Source organism: Ranitomeya variabilis, chromosome 2 (genome assembly GCF_051348905.1).
Source record: "Ranitomeya variabilis isolate aRanVar5 chromosome 2, aRanVar5.hap1, whole genome shotgun sequence".
Classification (NCBI taxonomy): domain Eukaryota; kingdom Metazoa; phylum Chordata; class Amphibia; order Anura; family Dendrobatidae; genus Ranitomeya; species Ranitomeya variabilis.
The window spans coordinates 1,075,928,711-1,075,946,939 of NC_135233.1; the positions used below are offsets into that span (position 1 = coordinate 1,075,928,711).

Here is an 18,229-nt window from a genome sequence, read left to right on the forward strand (position 1 = left end):
CGCCATATGCAAATTTCTACTGTGGGTCAATTGATGACAATTTTCATGGTGTCTACCCCTAATTGTAGCTGTTTGGGAAGCTTTTTGCCACCCCTTAAGGTGTTGTGTATGTGTTTTGGTTTGGCCTCCCATTGAATCAAATGGCGTTTGGGTACGTTCGTCAAACATGTTTGGCGAATCGAACTGAACCTTGAAAGGTTCGCTCATCTCTTTTTAAAGGCAGTATTTATTAACCACTATAAAATTAAAAGGCAAACTTTTTTTTATTAATTGTAATATCCTAAAGTATCATAAATTAATATTTCACAATATGTACACTAATATGACATATTTGTCTGTGTATTAAAATAAGTAAGAAATAATAGGCTCTATAAAGAAATAAAGCCCTGAAACAGCATTTAGATGAGTCTTATCTGCGAGGAATCGCACATATTTCATAGGGTATTGGAGCATTAGTGAACCCCGCGGCTGGATTGAGGTCGAGCTCTGCACCTGGCGGGGCCTGGAATGTAAAGTTCTGCAGCAAAGTTGTAAAGAACAAGAAAAGCTCCGTTTTTGCCAAGTTCTCTCCAGCACAACTTCTTTTACCTGGTTAAAAAAAGAAAAAGACAATATTATATTATTAAGTGCAAGTAACAGAGACTTAGGTATACGGGGTACAAGAGGTAGTGGTTTCACAAAGGACTGTGATAACTAGAGGCCATTTATATGGGCCAATAGTCAGCTGATCGTTGACTTATCCAAACATATCACCGATCTGTTCATTTTTCAGCTAATTGGATTGTTTATACGGGTATTAAAGGGAATAGGTCAGTAGATTTTTGCTATGTAATTTGAAAGCAGCATAATGTAGGGGCTGACACCCTGATTACAGTGATGTGTCACTTAATAGACTGTTACTATTTCAATAAAATCAGTGTTTTATCAGCAGGAGGTTATTACAGGACAAGATGCCTCCTGCCTACTAGACCTCCTGCTCTCGGTACATAGCAAAAGCCTGATGAAGTGATGATGAGAGTTTGCATTGGTCAGTATAAAAAAAGCCAATCACCAATCACTATGGGAATAAATCTGTCCACGTAAATGCAGCTTAATGGGGTCCAAAACTCTTTAGGTCACATAATAAAGAAAATATATTGCAGTATTTATAAATGTTATGAAAATTAATACTTATAAATGTCAATATGTAGGTGGGTCCTAGTATTTCTTACTGTAGGGAGAATTCAGTATTAAAGTAAATAACATGCATTCTGCTGGAACCCCATCATTAACACATGGATGACTCCAGTATACTATAATAGGATCTGTCTTACAGAGGGACTTATCCTTATCATTATGACTCATAGAAGAGGGCCCTAAGATCAATATCAAGAGACAACCTCTTAACCCCTTCACGCCTCAGCCCTTCTTCATTTTTGCATTTCTGTTTTATTCTCCCCTTCTTCCCAGAGTCATAACTTTTTTATTTTTCCATCAAAATGGCGAGTGTTTGTGCATGTGAGTGCTTGATTTTTGTAGGACAAGTTGTACTTTTGAACAACACCATTGGTTTTTCCATACTGTGCACTGGAAAACGGGAACAAAATTCCAAGTGCAGTGAAATTGCAAAAAAAGTGCAATTCCACAACTGTTTATTGGATTTTTTTTACCATGTTCACCAAATGCTAAAACTGACCTTCCATTATGCTTCTTTAGGTCATTACGAGTTTGAAGAAACCAAACATGTATAGATCGTATTTTATTTAAATGGTGAAAAAAAATCCAAAGTTTGTTTTTTAAAAAAAGTGTAATTTTCCGAGACCCGTAGAATCTCCATTTTTCATGATCTGGGGCTGGGTGAGGGCTGGATAAGATCTTTTGATCACCTGTTATTGCATTTTAATGCAATGTTCCAGCGACCAAAAAAACGTAATTCTGGCTTTTTTACTTTTTTACGCTATGCCATTTACTGATTGGATTAATTTTTTTTATAGCTTGATAGATCGGGCAATTCTGAAAATGACGATACAAAATATGTGTTTTTTTATTGTTTTATTTTGAATGGACAAGTGCTTTGAACTGTTATTTTTTATATACTTTTAAAAACTTTTCATTTTTACATGCTTCAATAGTCTCCATTAGAGACTAGAAGGTGCAGCTGTCTGATCGCCTCTGCTATACACAGGCGATGATCAGATCGCCTCTGTGAAGCAGAAATGCTCATAACAATCCAGCACTGACAGCCATAGAGGTCTGCTGGAGACCTCTCGCTAACAGCCGCGGGTGAATCGCTATTCCTCCAGCGGCTGATAGGGGCACATGTCAGCTGTTCAAAACAGCTGACATGTGCTGGAAAAGATGTGGGCTCAGCGTCGGAGCCCAAATCAAAGAAGGGACACAACATGTGCTGTACATGTACAGTGCATGTCGTGAAGGGGTTAAATACCAGATATATTGAACAAACTTCAATATTTCTCAAACAAACATATTAATGTACAGATTCTGGTAATTTATGTATACCGGAATATCCTGACACTGGAAGTCACCTAACAATACATTAAAGGTACCTTCACACTAAGCAACTTTGCAGCGAGAACGACGACGATCCGTGACGTTGCAGCGTCCTGGATAGCGATCTCATTGTGTTTGACACGCAGCAGCGATCTGGATCCTGCTGTGATATCGCTGGTTGGAGCTAGAAGTCCAGAACTTTATTTCGCCGCTGATCACCCGCTGTCATCGCTGGATCGGCGTGTGTGACGCCGATCCAGCGATGTGTTCACTTGTAACCAGGGTAAATATCGGGTTACTAAGCGCAGGGCCGCGCTTAGTTACACGATATTTACCCTGGTTACCATTGTAAAAGTAAAAAAAAAAACAGTACATACTCACATTCTGATGTCTGTCACGTCCCCCGGCGTCCACAGGGTTACGCGCTGCTGCTCAGAGCTTCCTGCACTGACTGTCAGCGCCGGCTGTAAAGCAGAGCACAGCGGTGACATCACCGCTGTGCTCTGCTTTACTGCCGGCGCTGACACATTCAGTGCAGGAAGCTCTGAGCAGCAGCGAGTAACCCTGTGGACACCGGGGGACGTGACAGACATCAGAATGTGAGTATGTACTGTTTTTTTTTTTACTTTTACAATGGTAACCTGGGTAAATATCGGGTTACTAAGCGCGGCCCTGCACTTAGTAACCCGATGTTTACCCTTGTTACCCGGGTGCTGCAGGGGGCTTCGGCATCGTTGAAGACAGTTTCAACGATGCCGAAGTCGTTCCCCTGATCGTTGGTCGCTGGAGAGAGCTGTCTGTGTGACAGCTCCCCAGCGACCACACAACGACTTACCAATGATCACGGCCAGTCGTATCGCTGGACGTGATCGTTGGTAAGTCGTTTAGTGTAACGGTACCTTAATACTGCAGTTTAATAAAGAACAAATACTTTAGCTTACAGTGTACACCAGTGTTTCCCAAACTCCAGTCCTCGGACCCCAACAGGTCATGTTTTCAGGATTTCCTTAGTATTGCACAGGTGATGGAAGTATCAGTTCTCCCACTTGTGCAGCACCACGGAAATCTGGAAAACATGATCTGTTGGGAGCCATGAGGACTGGAGTATGGGAAATACTGGTTTACCCGAAGTAAAAATTAATGTATTAAATTTACAAAACATTTTCTACTCCATTGGTTAAACAGAAAGGGTTGATCATTTGTCTTACCTAGTGAAAACGGTATAAAGGCTTCATTCTTCTTAAAATTGCCTTCTGAATCAAGAAAGTGTTCTGGATAAAACTTTTCTGGTTTTTCAAAGCAAGTTCCATCTTTAAGCACAGAGTGCAGCAATGGGATAACAACTGTGCCCTAAAATAAAAATACAATGCAAGTGCTAATATAATACAATTCATAACATAGAGTAGCAATAAAATGTGTCTCTTACATAAGTACACTACATGTATGGCTCATTTATTTCAATAGGATCATTGAATGCTTTATTTTACCAATTGTGGCAGTTCACAGAAATTGAACACTGGCTGCAAGGTTGTCTAGTTAATTACAGCTGATCATTAGGGTTTCAGTTGCTTTTTCATGCCAATGGCTATGAAGAGAAGCAATGATAGCTATGAAATTATCATTATGTTAAAAAGCCCAAACTGGATCATAGGTCCCTGAACCATAAAAGACTTATTTGTACACTTTGAAAATTATATATTTTAAAATAATAGTGTTTATTTCATACTTCTCAGTAAGAACCTTCATTCTGTGCTGATCGTGTGTTGGATACATGGGTAGATAGCTTGATTGAAGACACAGCTTTGATAACTGCACTTTAACAAGACATGCACCTATGTTTCCATCATTAGACCAGGATAGATTGTTACTTATATCTTTTTTTCATGTATTTTCTCATTCAGTGACTTCAAGCAGAGTCTAAAGACCCTGATACAAAACTGATACGAAAATCATATTGGAACATTGTTTGATCTTCTACATTGAACAGCATTCGTTTGCTGATTCCATTTTTAAAAATATTATTGATGCTTTAAAAATTGAGATTATAGTAGGCAAAATTTCAAAATAAACATTCTGCATATGTTGCCACAATTTAAAAAAATCCCAATAAAACGCCCCAAAAAGTTTTGAATAATTAACACAAAGTCTGATCACATCATCAAATTATCAACACCAGAGGTCTTTGCAGCAAAAATGGCCAGCTCACCTATTACTGAGAACAAAAGGGCATGTTATACGAGAAAATATTGTATTTCAAATCACCTTTGGAATAAAATAACCTCTGAAGGTCATGTCTCTAATTGTTGTATGTGGAAGGTTTACAGGTACAATGTCACCAAATCTTTGAATTTCATGTATCACAGCATCCATATATGGCATTTGTTTCCTATGTTCTGTTTTGGGTTGAGCAGATCCAATTACGCTTTTAATCTCATCTTGAACTTTTTCTGTTCAGTAAAAAAAACATGCGTTGTTTTAAATGTAGGCAATTAACTACAGTCTCTATGCAATTAAAGAAGATATTATGATCATTGTGAATTAACAACTTGTAACCTCGTAATTAAAAAAATAGTTTGTTTTAATTAATTCAGATATTTAATATAATTTACATCATTCTGGGGTAGTTGTACTGCCCATTGTGGTACCACAAAATAAATATTTATAGTGAGAATACTTGATTACTTACATAATACTAAAGTTTAGACTAATTGTACACATATAAAAAACCTATAAATGTATTCAATATTGCATATTAAAGCAGAAAAGACAATCATAGATTCTATGATTTTTTATACCACACTGCATTTGCTTATTAAACTTATGTACTCTTAAATTATTTAATTTCTAATGATGTTACATTAATACCTTACTTTGGATTTCAGGATATTTCATCATCAATAGTAATCCCCATCTCAGAGTGGTTGAAGTCGTCTCCATACCAGCAGCAAACAGGTCAGCCACCAGAGTGCTCAGATTTTCGTCATTAAAGTATAACTTAGATTCAGGTTTTCCCTTAATTTTATTAAAAAAATAAATGCTTTGGTTAGTAAAATGTTACACAGGCAATGATATAAAATTGTAGATCATTTTTCTAAATGCGCTAAAAACTGAAGCACCACTCACAAGCTGTCCAGAAAAACAGTTAGCCAACACCTGCAATGTTTATTTCTCACTTACACATGCATTTCTACTCCCCCACCTTAACTATTGCCGAAAGGTCTATCATTATTGTAAAGGCAGCAGTGTTTTACAAAACTATTCACCCCTTTGGTTTTTATCCTATTTTCTTGCATTACAGCCTGTATTTACACATTTTTGTAATCCGATTTGTGTGTGGAGCATCAGCACTAAATAGTCTAAGTTGATGAAGAGAGAAAAATATAGGCATGAATTAAAGTTATCGATCAAACGACTAAAAGTTAGCATGTGCATATGTATTCACCCCTTTTGCAAAGAAGCCCCTAAAAATGTTTGGGACAAGCAATTACCTTTATAAGTCACATGCTTAGTGAAAGGAAGTCCTCCTGTGTGCAATCTAAGTGTCACACAGTCTATCAGTATATACACTTTACCTTTTCTGAATGGCCACTGAGGCTAAAACACCATTAACCAAGAGGCACCACTAATCAAGCAACACCATGAAGACCAAGGTCCAAGGGACCAAGATCTCCAATCAAGTAAGGGACAAAGTTGTTGAGAAGTACAAGTCAAAGTTGAGCTGTAATAAAAATGCCAATTCCTTATGATCCACTGGAGCACCATCAAATACATTATCATCAAATGGAAAGAACGTGGTACCAAACAAACATGCCAAGAGAGGGCAACCCCATAAAACTTTCAACCTGAACAAGGAGGGCATTAATCAGAGAGGCAACACAATTCCAATACTAACCCTGAGCTGCAGAGTTCACAAGCAGAGACTGGCATATCTGTCAAAATGACCACAATAAGCTTGGAAGAGTAGGCAGAAAATGGCCTTTTCTTACACTTAAAAATTGTAAGGCTCATTTTGAGCTTGACAAAAGTCATGCGAGACACTCCCCAAATTTATGGAGGAAGGTGCTGTGGTCAGATCAGACCAAAATTGAACTTTTTGGTAACCAAGGTAAATGCTATGTCTGTCGCCAAACCAACACAACTCACCTATCGAAGAACATCATTCCCACAGTGAAACATGGTGGTGGCAGCAGGGATAGGGAAAATGGTTTGAGACTGGGACTGAGGTTCACCTTGCAACATGACAGTGACGTAAAGCATAATGCTAAAGCTATACTTGTGTGGTTCAAGGGGAATGTGTAAATGTTTTAAATTGGCCTAGTCACAGTGCAGACCTTAATCCAACTGAGCATCCATGGTCAGACTTAATGATTGCTGTTCACCAGAGGAAACCAACTAACTTGAAGGAGCTGGAGAAGTTTTGCCTTGATGAATTGGTAAAAATGTCAGTGACAGGATGTGGAAAGCTCATGGAGACTTATCCAAAGTGACATGCAGATGTAATTGCCAAAAAAGGAGGCATTACAAAGTATTGACTTTAGGGAGGTGAATAGTTATGCACATTGAAGTTTTCAGTTACTTTGTCACAATAATAGAAAATCAAATATTCACAATTGTAGGAATGTTCTGTATATGAACTGATGCAAACCCTCAAAAAGACAAGTGATATTCCAGGCTGTGTGGTAGCAAACACAAAAATTGCCAAGGAGGTGCATACTTTCACAAGCCACTGTATATATAGTGCTCAGCATAACTGAATACATCCCCTTGGAAAGTAAGATTTTAATCTTTTTCTCAATGAATACAAGTGCAACTTAAAACATTTTAACAAGACTGAATTTCATAGAACATTTTTAAATGCATAAAATGAAAGCAAAGTTAATACTATAAAATTCATTACAAAATGTTCAGTTTAACTCAAATCAGTTGATGCAAAACTGAGTATACCTCACATCAAAAAACGATTACATCTAGTATTTTGTTTGACCTCCATAATATTTAAGGGCAGCACCAAGTTTTCTAGGCATGGAATGAACAAGTTGGTGACATATTGCAACATCTATCTTTTTCAGTTCTTCAACAAGAAAATATTATAGAGCCTGGATGCTGGATGGAGAGTGATGCTCAACTTGTCTCGTCAGCATTCCCATACAGTAAGTGTTTTAATTGGGTCCAGATCAGCAGACATTCTTGGGAACTTTTAACCCTCTTCTTCTTTTCAGAAATGATACAGATGTGTGTTTTGGATAATTGTCATGTTAGAAAAGTGCACATCTACCAAGGGCTTGGAGTGATGGTAACATCGTGTCTTTCATTATAGAGCAGTATATCTGTGATTTCATGATGTTATCAATGACATGTAGCTCCCCAACACCAGTAGAGCTCATACTGCCCCACATAAGGACACTGCAACCAATTTATTTCACTGTAGGCACCATGCATTTAGAAAAAATATTTAAAAAAAATGTATGTTGCTTACAGTGAAAATTGGTGCTGTCAGTGTCCTTATCTGGGGCTGTATGGTTACTGCTTGTGTTGGGAGCTACAATTTATTGATGGCATCATGAAGTTACAGATGTACTACTTTAAATTGAAAGAGAAGATACCACCATCACTCTGTGCACTTTGTAAAAGTGTGTTTTCCACAATATCATGTGATCAAAAACACATATATGCTGAAGAAGAACAGGTTGAAAGTGATTAAGTGGCCAAGTGTCTCCTGATCTGAACCCAACCACATACCTATGGACAATTCATTCTGAAGAGAGTAGTCATCGTTCTCCATCCAACACCCAGGCTTTAATAGAGGTCGTTCTTGAAGAATGGAAAACATATTTGTTGGAATATGATTAATATAATTCTTCAGTTCATGCCTAGAAGACTTAGTGTTGTCCTTAACAATTATGAAGGTAATACAAAATACAAATACAGTAGTTGGTGGCGTGGGGTGAACTCATTTTTGCCTCACGTACTTTGACTAAAGCTAAAGATTTTGCAATGAAAGTTATATTAATAATTTCCCATGTTATGGGTTGAAAAAATGTTCTATGAAGCTCAGTCTTGTCAAAATTTTAGAAATTGTTCTCGAATTCATTGAGAAATTAATTAAAATTTTACATGTCCAAAGAGAAGTATTAATTTAAGCTGAGGTCTGCATATTAAAAACACCACTCAAGTGTTCTTTTTTCTAATGTAGCGCACAGTGGTGCTTCTAATTTAAGGCCCATGTTCCTTCTCCATTGCCGTCTTCACCTTCAATAGTTGCTGCTACTGTCGGTCTCCAGCAGTTTGTGACCTGCCAGATGGCTGCATTAGTGCTTGTTTGAGCAATTTGGAGATAACTTTTCAATGCACATCTATGAGAGCCTCATTTTGGCTCTCATAGCCCATGACTTTTCACTAGTGATGAGCGAGCGTGTTCAGCACTGGTCAATACTCGATCGAGCATCGATGTCAGGTATGCTTGTCACTCACTCAAGTATTGCATGTGATTGAGTCCCTGCCTTGCATGTTTTTACGGCTGTTAGACAGCCAAGAAACATAAGGGGTTTGCCCGCCATACACGATAATGCCACTGCCATGATGGCTAATGACAGTGCTGTGATTGGCTGGCCACATTGCGTCATCTAGTTTTCTATAAGATCTAGTAATGCGATGCTTAGCACATTCTCCACTGTAAGCAGTTCAGAGAGTTGGTCTAGGAGGGAGAGCTTAGATTAGAGCAGTCATATACCAGTGTTTAATCGCTAATGCAGTACTTGTAAATTGCTGCTGCACCATTAAACACAAGTGCTTTCCAATGCTTCATACTTGCTTTTCTCTAGTAAAACCACTGTTAACTATATTCAGTTCAAGGTTAGATGGTGGAAGAAAGGCAGATTTGGGTTAGAGGCATATAGACAATGTTTATGATCTTATCGTTCTTCTATAGGTATACTGCTACTGCAACCTAAGAACAAAAGTCTTTTTCAGGGCTACATATTTTTTTCCCTATTAATACCAATATTTTAGAAGGCATGTATTATATATTTAATTTATAATGTGCAAGATGTGCGGTAAGGGACGGTGAAGTGGACATGATGTGAATGGTGCATGCAGAGGCTGAGGCCATGGGCCAGGTGAAACTGTGCCTGCAGGAGCACAACAAATATGCTCATTCATGAGACCTAGCTTCTTGTCCCATTTTTCAGGGGGCGCGTGTGACACCACTTTTGAAGACAGACAGTGTGAAGACGTGGTCGGTTGTATGGCAGAAAATGCTTGCAGTATGTTTCTCAGCACCACCCTGTCTTCCATATGGCCTTGTCTCACTAGCCGAGAGTCTGGAGCACATAACCATCACTTTGATCCTCTTTCCTCCCACTATACTGAGTCTCAGGAGACAAGTGATTTAACACTCGGACACTCTAAGGAGGTCTTTACAATTCCATTTTTTGATTCCGACCTCTCGCCCTGCAGACATGAGGAGATGGCGTTTATTGATGCCTAAATATTTGAGCAGCCACGATTAGAAGATGATGATGATGGGAAATGGCAATTAGTGTCTCAATAGGTAGATGATGATGAGACACAGTTGACAACAAGTGATGTTATTAAGTCAGGAGGATAAGTGAAAGTAAAAGACAAGGTGATGGACGATGAAGTCACTGACCCAACCTAGAAAGGTGCCAGACAGAAGAAGGCTAGCAGTGCAGAGGTATAGGGATCTGCAGCACCACAAAAAGCAGGAAGAGGCAATAGGGTGTCCAGTGAGAGAGATAGTGGGCAACTGTTCCCCAGATCACCCAAGCCAAGGGTCAGGTGTTATTTACCTCTTGTTTCTTTGCCAGGAAAGCATCGATGAAGCTCCTCTGATTGTTCACATCAAATTCTCTTTCCTGATTGGTAAATGTGTCTGTGATAAACCTTTTCATTTCTCTGAAATTTTCACCTAGTCGTCGATGGCTCCCAGGCAGCCAGCTGATCAGAGTAGGATAACTATTAAAAAGCTTAATATAAAAATATCACAACTATTAGTTTAACCTAATAGATTACATGTCATTTCCCATGATTTGGGAATCATACAGACAGTATTATGTTATCATTGTGTTGATTTTCATGCTGTTTCATTGCTAAGCAATAAAGTTAACCTCTTTAGAAGTCTGTCCTTCCTCTTTCCCGATCTCCCCCTCTAGCTCTGATGTAGCTCTGATGTCTCTGATGTCAGTCAGTAAGCTCTCCCTTCTTCCTCATTCTTTTTCCTCATTCATTATTTGTCAGCCATCATAGAAGCTCATGTTTTTACTGCTTTGGCTCATAAAAGCCTTTTTTTCTACTGTATGTGTGATTAACTACAAGAATTTAACGGGAAACTAAATCTTATTCTGGAATCTGCATGCTTGCCTCCCGCAGTCGAGTTCAAGCTACTCGATGATATATCTACGAGTAGGTATTGGTTCATAGAGGCAGCTTAGAAATGGTGTCTCAAGCACCCTACACTTGAAGCCTAGTTATCAAGTAAGAATAGTTCAACATAACATAATAAAATGTAAATTGTCACGAGCTGTCAGATCATCCTGCCCTGCCTGCTACATTCGGAGAAAATCTTTATAATTTATATTCTTCCTCCAAATCTATAGCCATCATTATTGTCAAAAATATCATTGCCAAACATATACGGTAAGTTAAGGAGAGAAAAAAACAGAGAAGAATATCTGTGTACATAACAAGTAAAGTGGTGGTCAGGATGGACTGGCCATATTTTTTTAAAAAAATTGGGGGCTTTTTGTGTACTAAGAATATAAAGTTGTTGGGGTTAGTTAGTCCATAGTGATGAGCGAATATACTCGTTACTAGAGATTTCTTGAGCACAGGGGGGGTCCTCCGAGTATTTCTTAGTGCTCGGAGATTTAGTTTTTCTTTACGCAACTGAATGATTTACATCTGTTAGCCAGCATAAGTAAATGTGGGGGTTGCCTGGTTGCTAGGGAATCCCCACATGTACTTATGCTGGCTAATAGCTGTAAATTAAGCTGCAGTGCTAAAAACTAAAACGCCAAGCACTAAAAAATACTCGAAGGACCACCGAGCATGCTCGTGAAATCTCGAGTAACGAGTATATTCGCTCATCACTGTTAGTCCACTATTTTGGACTCAATATTCTTCCTTTGCAAATTATGCACTGACAAAAATTTTACAAGGATTGATCCAAATGCTATAAGGCCCCCTGATCCATTGGTATATAGGCATCCTGCAGTGGATAGTTATAAGGCTGGATTCACATAAGCGTATTTTAGTGTCTTTACATGGACCAAACTGCCTGGACTGACTGGTTCTCCTGACCTGAATTTACTGCTTCATAGGTCAGGAGACCCGTAGTCAATCTGTGTTTTGCGGTCCTTATACAAAATGAATTGCAGACATTGAAACAGAAAGCAAAATAAGTCTAGCGCACTAAACGATTAAGTTAAAAAATAAGATAACAATAAAGTTCGGTGATAGCAGCTTTACCCAAATAGTCTTGAGCCTCCCCGTCCAGGACCTCTAGGCACTGGGTCTTCCTTGAGTTGAATCTATTAGGCTCAGTCTGTTCTGAGCCTTGAATCTTGTCTTGCTACTGCTGCGTAGGAGTGCAGATTGCTTTTTTACACAGTAGATTGCTTAACACAATTTTTAGGTTTTTAGTATATATACTATGGCAAACTTGTTTTCTTTTGTAATCTTTAGGTTAAAGAGTTTGGCTCATGTATGCAAATGGTTAAAATTGCAAAGTGTCTGCAAAAGCCTCTGCTGTGGCTTGTTTTGTAGGAGCGCGTGCTTGCAAACGCTTTCGTATATTGTTTGGAAGCACTGACCTGAAGCTGATTATATCCCTGTATCAGGCTATCTTCAGTGTCCCTACACTTTTCCAATGATGTACAGTTAAAGCTGCTTATACTGGTAGAATTAGAGAGTGCGAAGTTTGAGCCAGTGGCTCATCCATGCTGTTGGCGTAAATTGACAGTCTTCAGGAGCACGCCGCCTCCTTGCAAGCAGGAAAGTGGAAGGCAGGGAAATGGAGTGCTCCTGAAGACATGAAAAAAAAATAGTGTAATGATGGATCTCCCGTAAGAAATTGATCCTAGTGGTGATTGTCTCCAATGTCCTCTCCAAATTGGGATTTCTTCATCTTTGGTTTTTGGCCTGAGCTCACTTGTGGAATCTTCCATACTTTGATGGCCATGCCTGACCCTGTGTATAGATCTTTGTGATATGAGTGGAATGGAAAAAAAGGGGCTGGCATTTTTCACCAAGGTGCAAAAGCTCTAAACTACTAATCGTAGCATTTTGTTTCGAGAAACGTACCTTGACCATTGTAGTTTCGATGATCGTGATATTTTCATTAATTAAACTTATGAGCTTCAATGCTGTCGGGTCATCATACTCAAATCTTTGGTCCAGTAGTATGGACACAATTATGTTGGCCACAGCAGTGTTCATGATAAACTGGTTGTCAAAGGGTTTTCCTAAAAGTAAGTTAAAGATGTGGTCAAATTTGGTCTCTTATGCTGGAAGATGTTACATACTAATCATCAGAAAGGACTTTGGCACTATCAGTTTTTTCTAGGGGTGGATATGTCATATGTGCGACGTGTACAGCTGGATAAGATCTGTGACCAAGTGGCCCTTTGTTAGCATAAGAGCAACTATAATAATTCTATGCGTCCAAAAGTATACTCAATCGTTAGACACTTCAATTAAATGTCAACAAAAAACAGTCTGTTGTGGTGACAACATATTATACCTATATGTTCCCTTGTAAACAATCCAGAATATAATACTTAGTTGTGACCAATAAAGACAACATCCATCCCCCTAAAGTTAATCACCAATATTGCCAGTATTTTGTATCCAAAACACTGTTTATTACCTTATTGATGCAAGTAGGATGATAGTGCTGGTCAGGACGTTCATCATGGAGCTGTCCGCTCCCTCCCGTCCAACGGGCGCAGTTTCGCTGCTCGCTTCGTCCAGGGCCACACTATCGCCCTACTTGCATCAATAAGGTAATAAATGGTGTTTTGGATACTTTGTTTTGGAGCTGTCCTTACCTGCATAAGATCTAAATGTCTGCATCAAGTTTTCACATTCCTCCATGATCTTATTTTCTATACTTCTCTTCCCCATACCGAAATCTCTCAATGTCGACAGAGTGAATTTTCTCATCATTTTCCAGTTCTCTCCATGGGAGAAGAGAACACCTGAATAAAAATAAGTACAGGACAGTCCATCATGCTGGACATTCAATGAATAATTCTGTCTAGGTAGACTTCTATAACTGGTGTACACTCATCAATCAGACGTGATGTAGAGACAGAGACCCTGATTCCAGCGTTGTACAATTTAATGGGCTACTTGAATTTTTCCTAATCTGCTGCTGGTATAACAGTGATTTTATCATTAGAGGACTTGTAAACTTGCTGCCATGTATTCCTCATATTCTTCAGTTCCGTACAACCCTGCCCACAACACTGATTCTCAGTTTCTGCCTATGCACAGGATTCACAGACTGCTTTCAAGCAGTGGTGTGGGCAAGGTTATACAGGGGTCACCATTCCAAGAACTGATAGATCTGCTGCAGATAAAGCCATGACCTTATCAATATTGCAGAAAGTAGCCCAGTAAAAAATACATCACCGGAATAAGGGTCTCTGCCCCTACACCATGCTGCTCTCAGATAAGGTAGCAAAATCATTTTGACAGATTCAGGTTAAGATCTTCCAAAAATTCTTGGCTTTTTTAGAGTCTGTAAAGAACTTGCTTTGGTTTTTCAAACAGATTTTTTTCAGGTTGATTTTAATCTTTGGCTTATTCAAGCAAATCGTCGCTCATCTCTGCTTAGGTTTGCATAAGATCAGTGAAAGAAAAGTGTTCTTACAACTACCCAACATTTTAGGTAGACTGTATCTGTATCAAGATGCATGAATAAATAATGCTACCATATCGTACAAATAAAAATTGCTGCCATATACTGCACAAGCAATTTATCTTTATGAAGTTGGGACTCTCCCAGTGACCACAGCACCACAGAATACCTATAGTGCACCACTTTAGCCAAAACAGTCCACCGCTGCACTTCGATACATATTGCCCCCTTAAAAGCCATTGTCGGCTATCTATAAACCTAAACCTCTGCATATCGATTTATTACATGGAGGCTATATAAATGCATTGCAATTACCCCCCCTAGTGGTAAAAGGATAAATGCCATAAAAGAATTGTGCAAAAGCTTAACCCCTTAAGGACGTAGGAAATAGAGATAAGTGACTTTGTTCAGATTTTGGCCCCGAATCTGATTTAGCCATATTCAAAGACTATTCGGGCCGAATGCTTGTCTTATGATAGGTTCCAAAGATATTCAGTAATTTCTACTCCCATTGACTCTAATGAAGTTCCGCAGTGTTCGGCGAATATTGCAAAAACAGTATTCGAATCCGAGCGCACTCGGAACCGAATCCAAACAAATTCATTCATCTCTAGTAGCGAATTCTAAATGTTACTCTTTTTTTTTCCTACTCTTTTTTCAGGAGCTATATCTTCATTATTTGTCCTTTGGTAATATGATTCTTCAGATCAGTACAATTATACAATTACTACGATACCAAAATTTTTAGAGTTCTTCATTGCATTATTTTTCATTCTTAGTTTAACTTAAAAACGTTTTAACCGTGTAAAGAAAATTGGAGTTGTGTTGCCATTTTCCCATTACTTTATTTTTTGTGCATTGGTTGAAGTATGTGAAAGTTTTAGAAAGTTTTGTCCTTTGTGCTCTATTATAGTTTTAATTTGTGCCGTTTTAAAGTAAATAGGACTTTTTGATCACTTTGTATTGCAAGTTTTCGAAAAGTGCTGCAAGTCAAAAATATAATTTCTTTTTTTTTAATAATATTTACACTATTTTTCTTTATTTTGGAATTGAATAAAGTGGATGATTCTAAGCTCTTTATGTTTTTTATATCTCTTTAATATTTAGAAGAACAATTCTTAATTTTCTTTCTATTTTTTTAGTCCCCCATATGGGACTTGAGCCTGTCATTATATGTCCTTTATACTGCAATATTTCAACACAAGTACCAGAGCATCGCGGAAGCCTCGAGCCTGGGGTATTATTGTGGCGTGAAGTGTGGGTGACTGAATAGAAGACCTAGTGGGATTGAGATCAGCATTTAGGAGGTTAACAGCATCAAATGGAGCTAGCTGTGCTCCCTACTAGTGATGAGCGAGTATACTCGTTGCTCGGGTTTTCCCGAGTACGCTCAGGTGGTGTCCGAATATTTGTGACTGCTCGGAGATTTAGTTTTTGTTGACTCAGCTGCATGATTTACGGCTGCTAGCCAGGTTGAGTACATGTGGGGGTTGCCTGTTTGCTAGGGAATCCCCACATGTAATCAAGCTGGCTAGCAGCCATAAATCATGCAGCTGAGGCGAAGAAAACTATATATACGAGCAGTCACAAATACTCAGAGATCACCCGAGCGTGCTCGGGAAAACCTGAGCAATGAGTATATTCACTCGTCATCACTAGTCACATGGTATCTTTTTTTTGCCCACACTAATATCATGGTATCTTTGCTTCAGCAGCACTGGTCACATGGTATATTTTGCTTTGCTTTCTATGGTCACATACAGGGCTGCCACTAGGAATTTCAAGGCCCCATACTTTCCCAAGCAATGAGTATATTCGCTCATCACTACTTGCTACTGGTAGAGGTGTGTGCCAGCTGTATTATACAGCTTGCATCAGATCTGTGGGGAGAAGGTTCAGTTTCTTAGCACATTTATTATAAACGTACCTCAACTCCAATGACCGGTCAAGTGGTTAAAGCAGTTGCAAGCTACCATGACAACACTTTTTTGAAGTAAATGTTTCGCCCTGATAAAATAAAAAAATCTTATACTCACCTCCCATGGCGGTACTGCTCCAGTGGTGTCAGAACTCGCAGTTCCGTGGTTGCCATGCGGTTGTTGTTATACATGATACTGGCCCCTATCAGCACTGGGGTCACTGTCCCCACCTTCTTACAAACTGAGCATAAAGAGGAAGTCCGGCTGCGGCTGCTCTCTGACTTCCTCTTCATGTTCAATTCAACTGGAAGTGGGGACAGTGACACCAGCGCTGATTGGGGGCCATAATCCCGTGTCACAACAAGCGCATGGCAGTGAGTGCTGATTTGGCACTGGAGTTACGGGTCACAACAACAGTAAGGGAGCCTCGGGACCACAAGTGTCGATACTGTGGGAACGGCATCGGCAGGGAGGTGAGTTGAAGCTTTTTTTTATCAGGGTGAAGCTTGGGGAATGACATGGAGTTGTTCAATTAGTGGACAACTTCTTTCAATAGGCCACGTACATGTAATAGCAATCGGCTGATGGTTGAAAAACCACTGGATGAATTATCTTCTGGTGGACGTTGGAAACACCAAAAGACTGCACAAGTTTTCTTGTTGGGTATTACAGCTGCTTAAACTGGCTACACAATGTCAAATACAGCAGCATGAAGGACAAAAAAACTTTGACGAAAATTTGATGGATTTGTCATCTGTTGGTTACAACGATCGTTGCCCGGCAACTGATTGTTTTAGCTGAATGTATCCACTTTGATCAACTTAAGATTAATATGTTTGGCTACATATTAGTATGAAGGAAGGTTGACCCTGTAATCCCACCTGTTGTTAACTGTCCAGCACATCTTCTAGTCCTGCTGACATGTACTGGTGTAGCCTATCCTTTCTTAAAATGACAAAGATATCCCGATACAGAAAAGTCTAACTTGACACCTAAGTATAAAAATCGGCTTGTGTGTGTTAAATGTTTAAAGGAAGCTGCCATCGGAAAATGACCTATTGTGTAAATCACCTTTTTGTATTACAAATATTGAATTTCATGATTGACATTAACAAATAAAATCAGTAATATTTACACTGGCCACTGGGGCTTTTTTAGCTTTATTCTTCCTGTCCTTTTGGGAAGGGATTACAGCAGTTTCAATATCATCAGAGTCAGCATTACAATGATTGCTAACACCTTTATACACAGCTGATGATAACACAGGATCCTCCAATCACAGTAAGTGCTGTCACACCTGACCCTGTTCCTCCTTTCACAATGACATTTACATGTCATTATTAGATGCTCCAATACAAGGGATATGGACAGGATCTGACTATTGTGACAATTATATAGTAAACAAAATAAAGTGTGAAAAAGACCTGAGTATACTAATAGATCACAGACTGCACATGAGTCAACAGTGTGATGCAGCAGCAGGAAAAAAGGCACTTCTAGGATGGATTAGAGAAGCATAGAGTCTAGATCACATGAAGTAATTATCTCCCTATACTCCTTTTTGGCCTGGCTTCATCTGTAATATTTTGTCCAGTTCTGGACACCACATTTTAACCTCTTCATGACCAGAGGTATTTTCATTTTTGCATTTTCGTTTTTTACTCCCTTTCTTCTCAGAGCCATAACTTTTTTTTCTTTTTCTGTCAATATGGCCATGTGAGGGCTTGTTTTTTGTGGGATGAGTTTTACCTTTGAATGATACTATTGGCTTTAACATATCATGTACTAGAAAATGGTAAGAAAAATTCCACGTTTGGTGAAATTGCAAAAATCTGCAATTCCACAATAGTTTTTTGTTATGCTTTTTTTACTATTTTCACTAAATGCTAAAACTGAGCTGCCATTATGATTCTCCAGGTCATTACGAGTTCATAAACAT

At 38.9% G+C, this 18,229-nt stretch overlaps 1 protein-coding gene across 1 annotated transcript in view; it reads right to left on the reverse strand.

The window, feature by feature from the left end:
* Positions 1 to 246: 246 nt before the first annotated feature.
* Positions 247 to 18,229, reverse strand: part of LOC143808694 (cytochrome P450 2C23-like) — a 45,915-nt gene continuing 27,932 nt past the window's right edge. The window contains exons 4-10 of the mRNA XM_077291615.1: positions 13,557 to 13,706; positions 12,811 to 12,971; positions 10,299 to 10,475; positions 5,361 to 5,502; positions 4,753 to 4,937; positions 3,699 to 3,840; positions 247 to 588 (exon numbers count right to left, since the gene is read on the reverse strand). Of these exons, the coding sequence (XP_077147730.1) occupies positions 410 to 588; positions 3,699 to 3,840; positions 4,753 to 4,937; positions 5,361 to 5,502; positions 10,299 to 10,475; positions 12,811 to 12,971; positions 13,557 to 13,706 (1,136 nt within the window). The 3' untranslated portion in view covers positions 247 to 409. The remainder of the gene's footprint in view (positions 589 to 3,698; positions 3,841 to 4,752; positions 4,938 to 5,360; positions 5,503 to 10,298; positions 10,476 to 12,810; positions 12,972 to 13,556; positions 13,707 to 18,229) is intronic.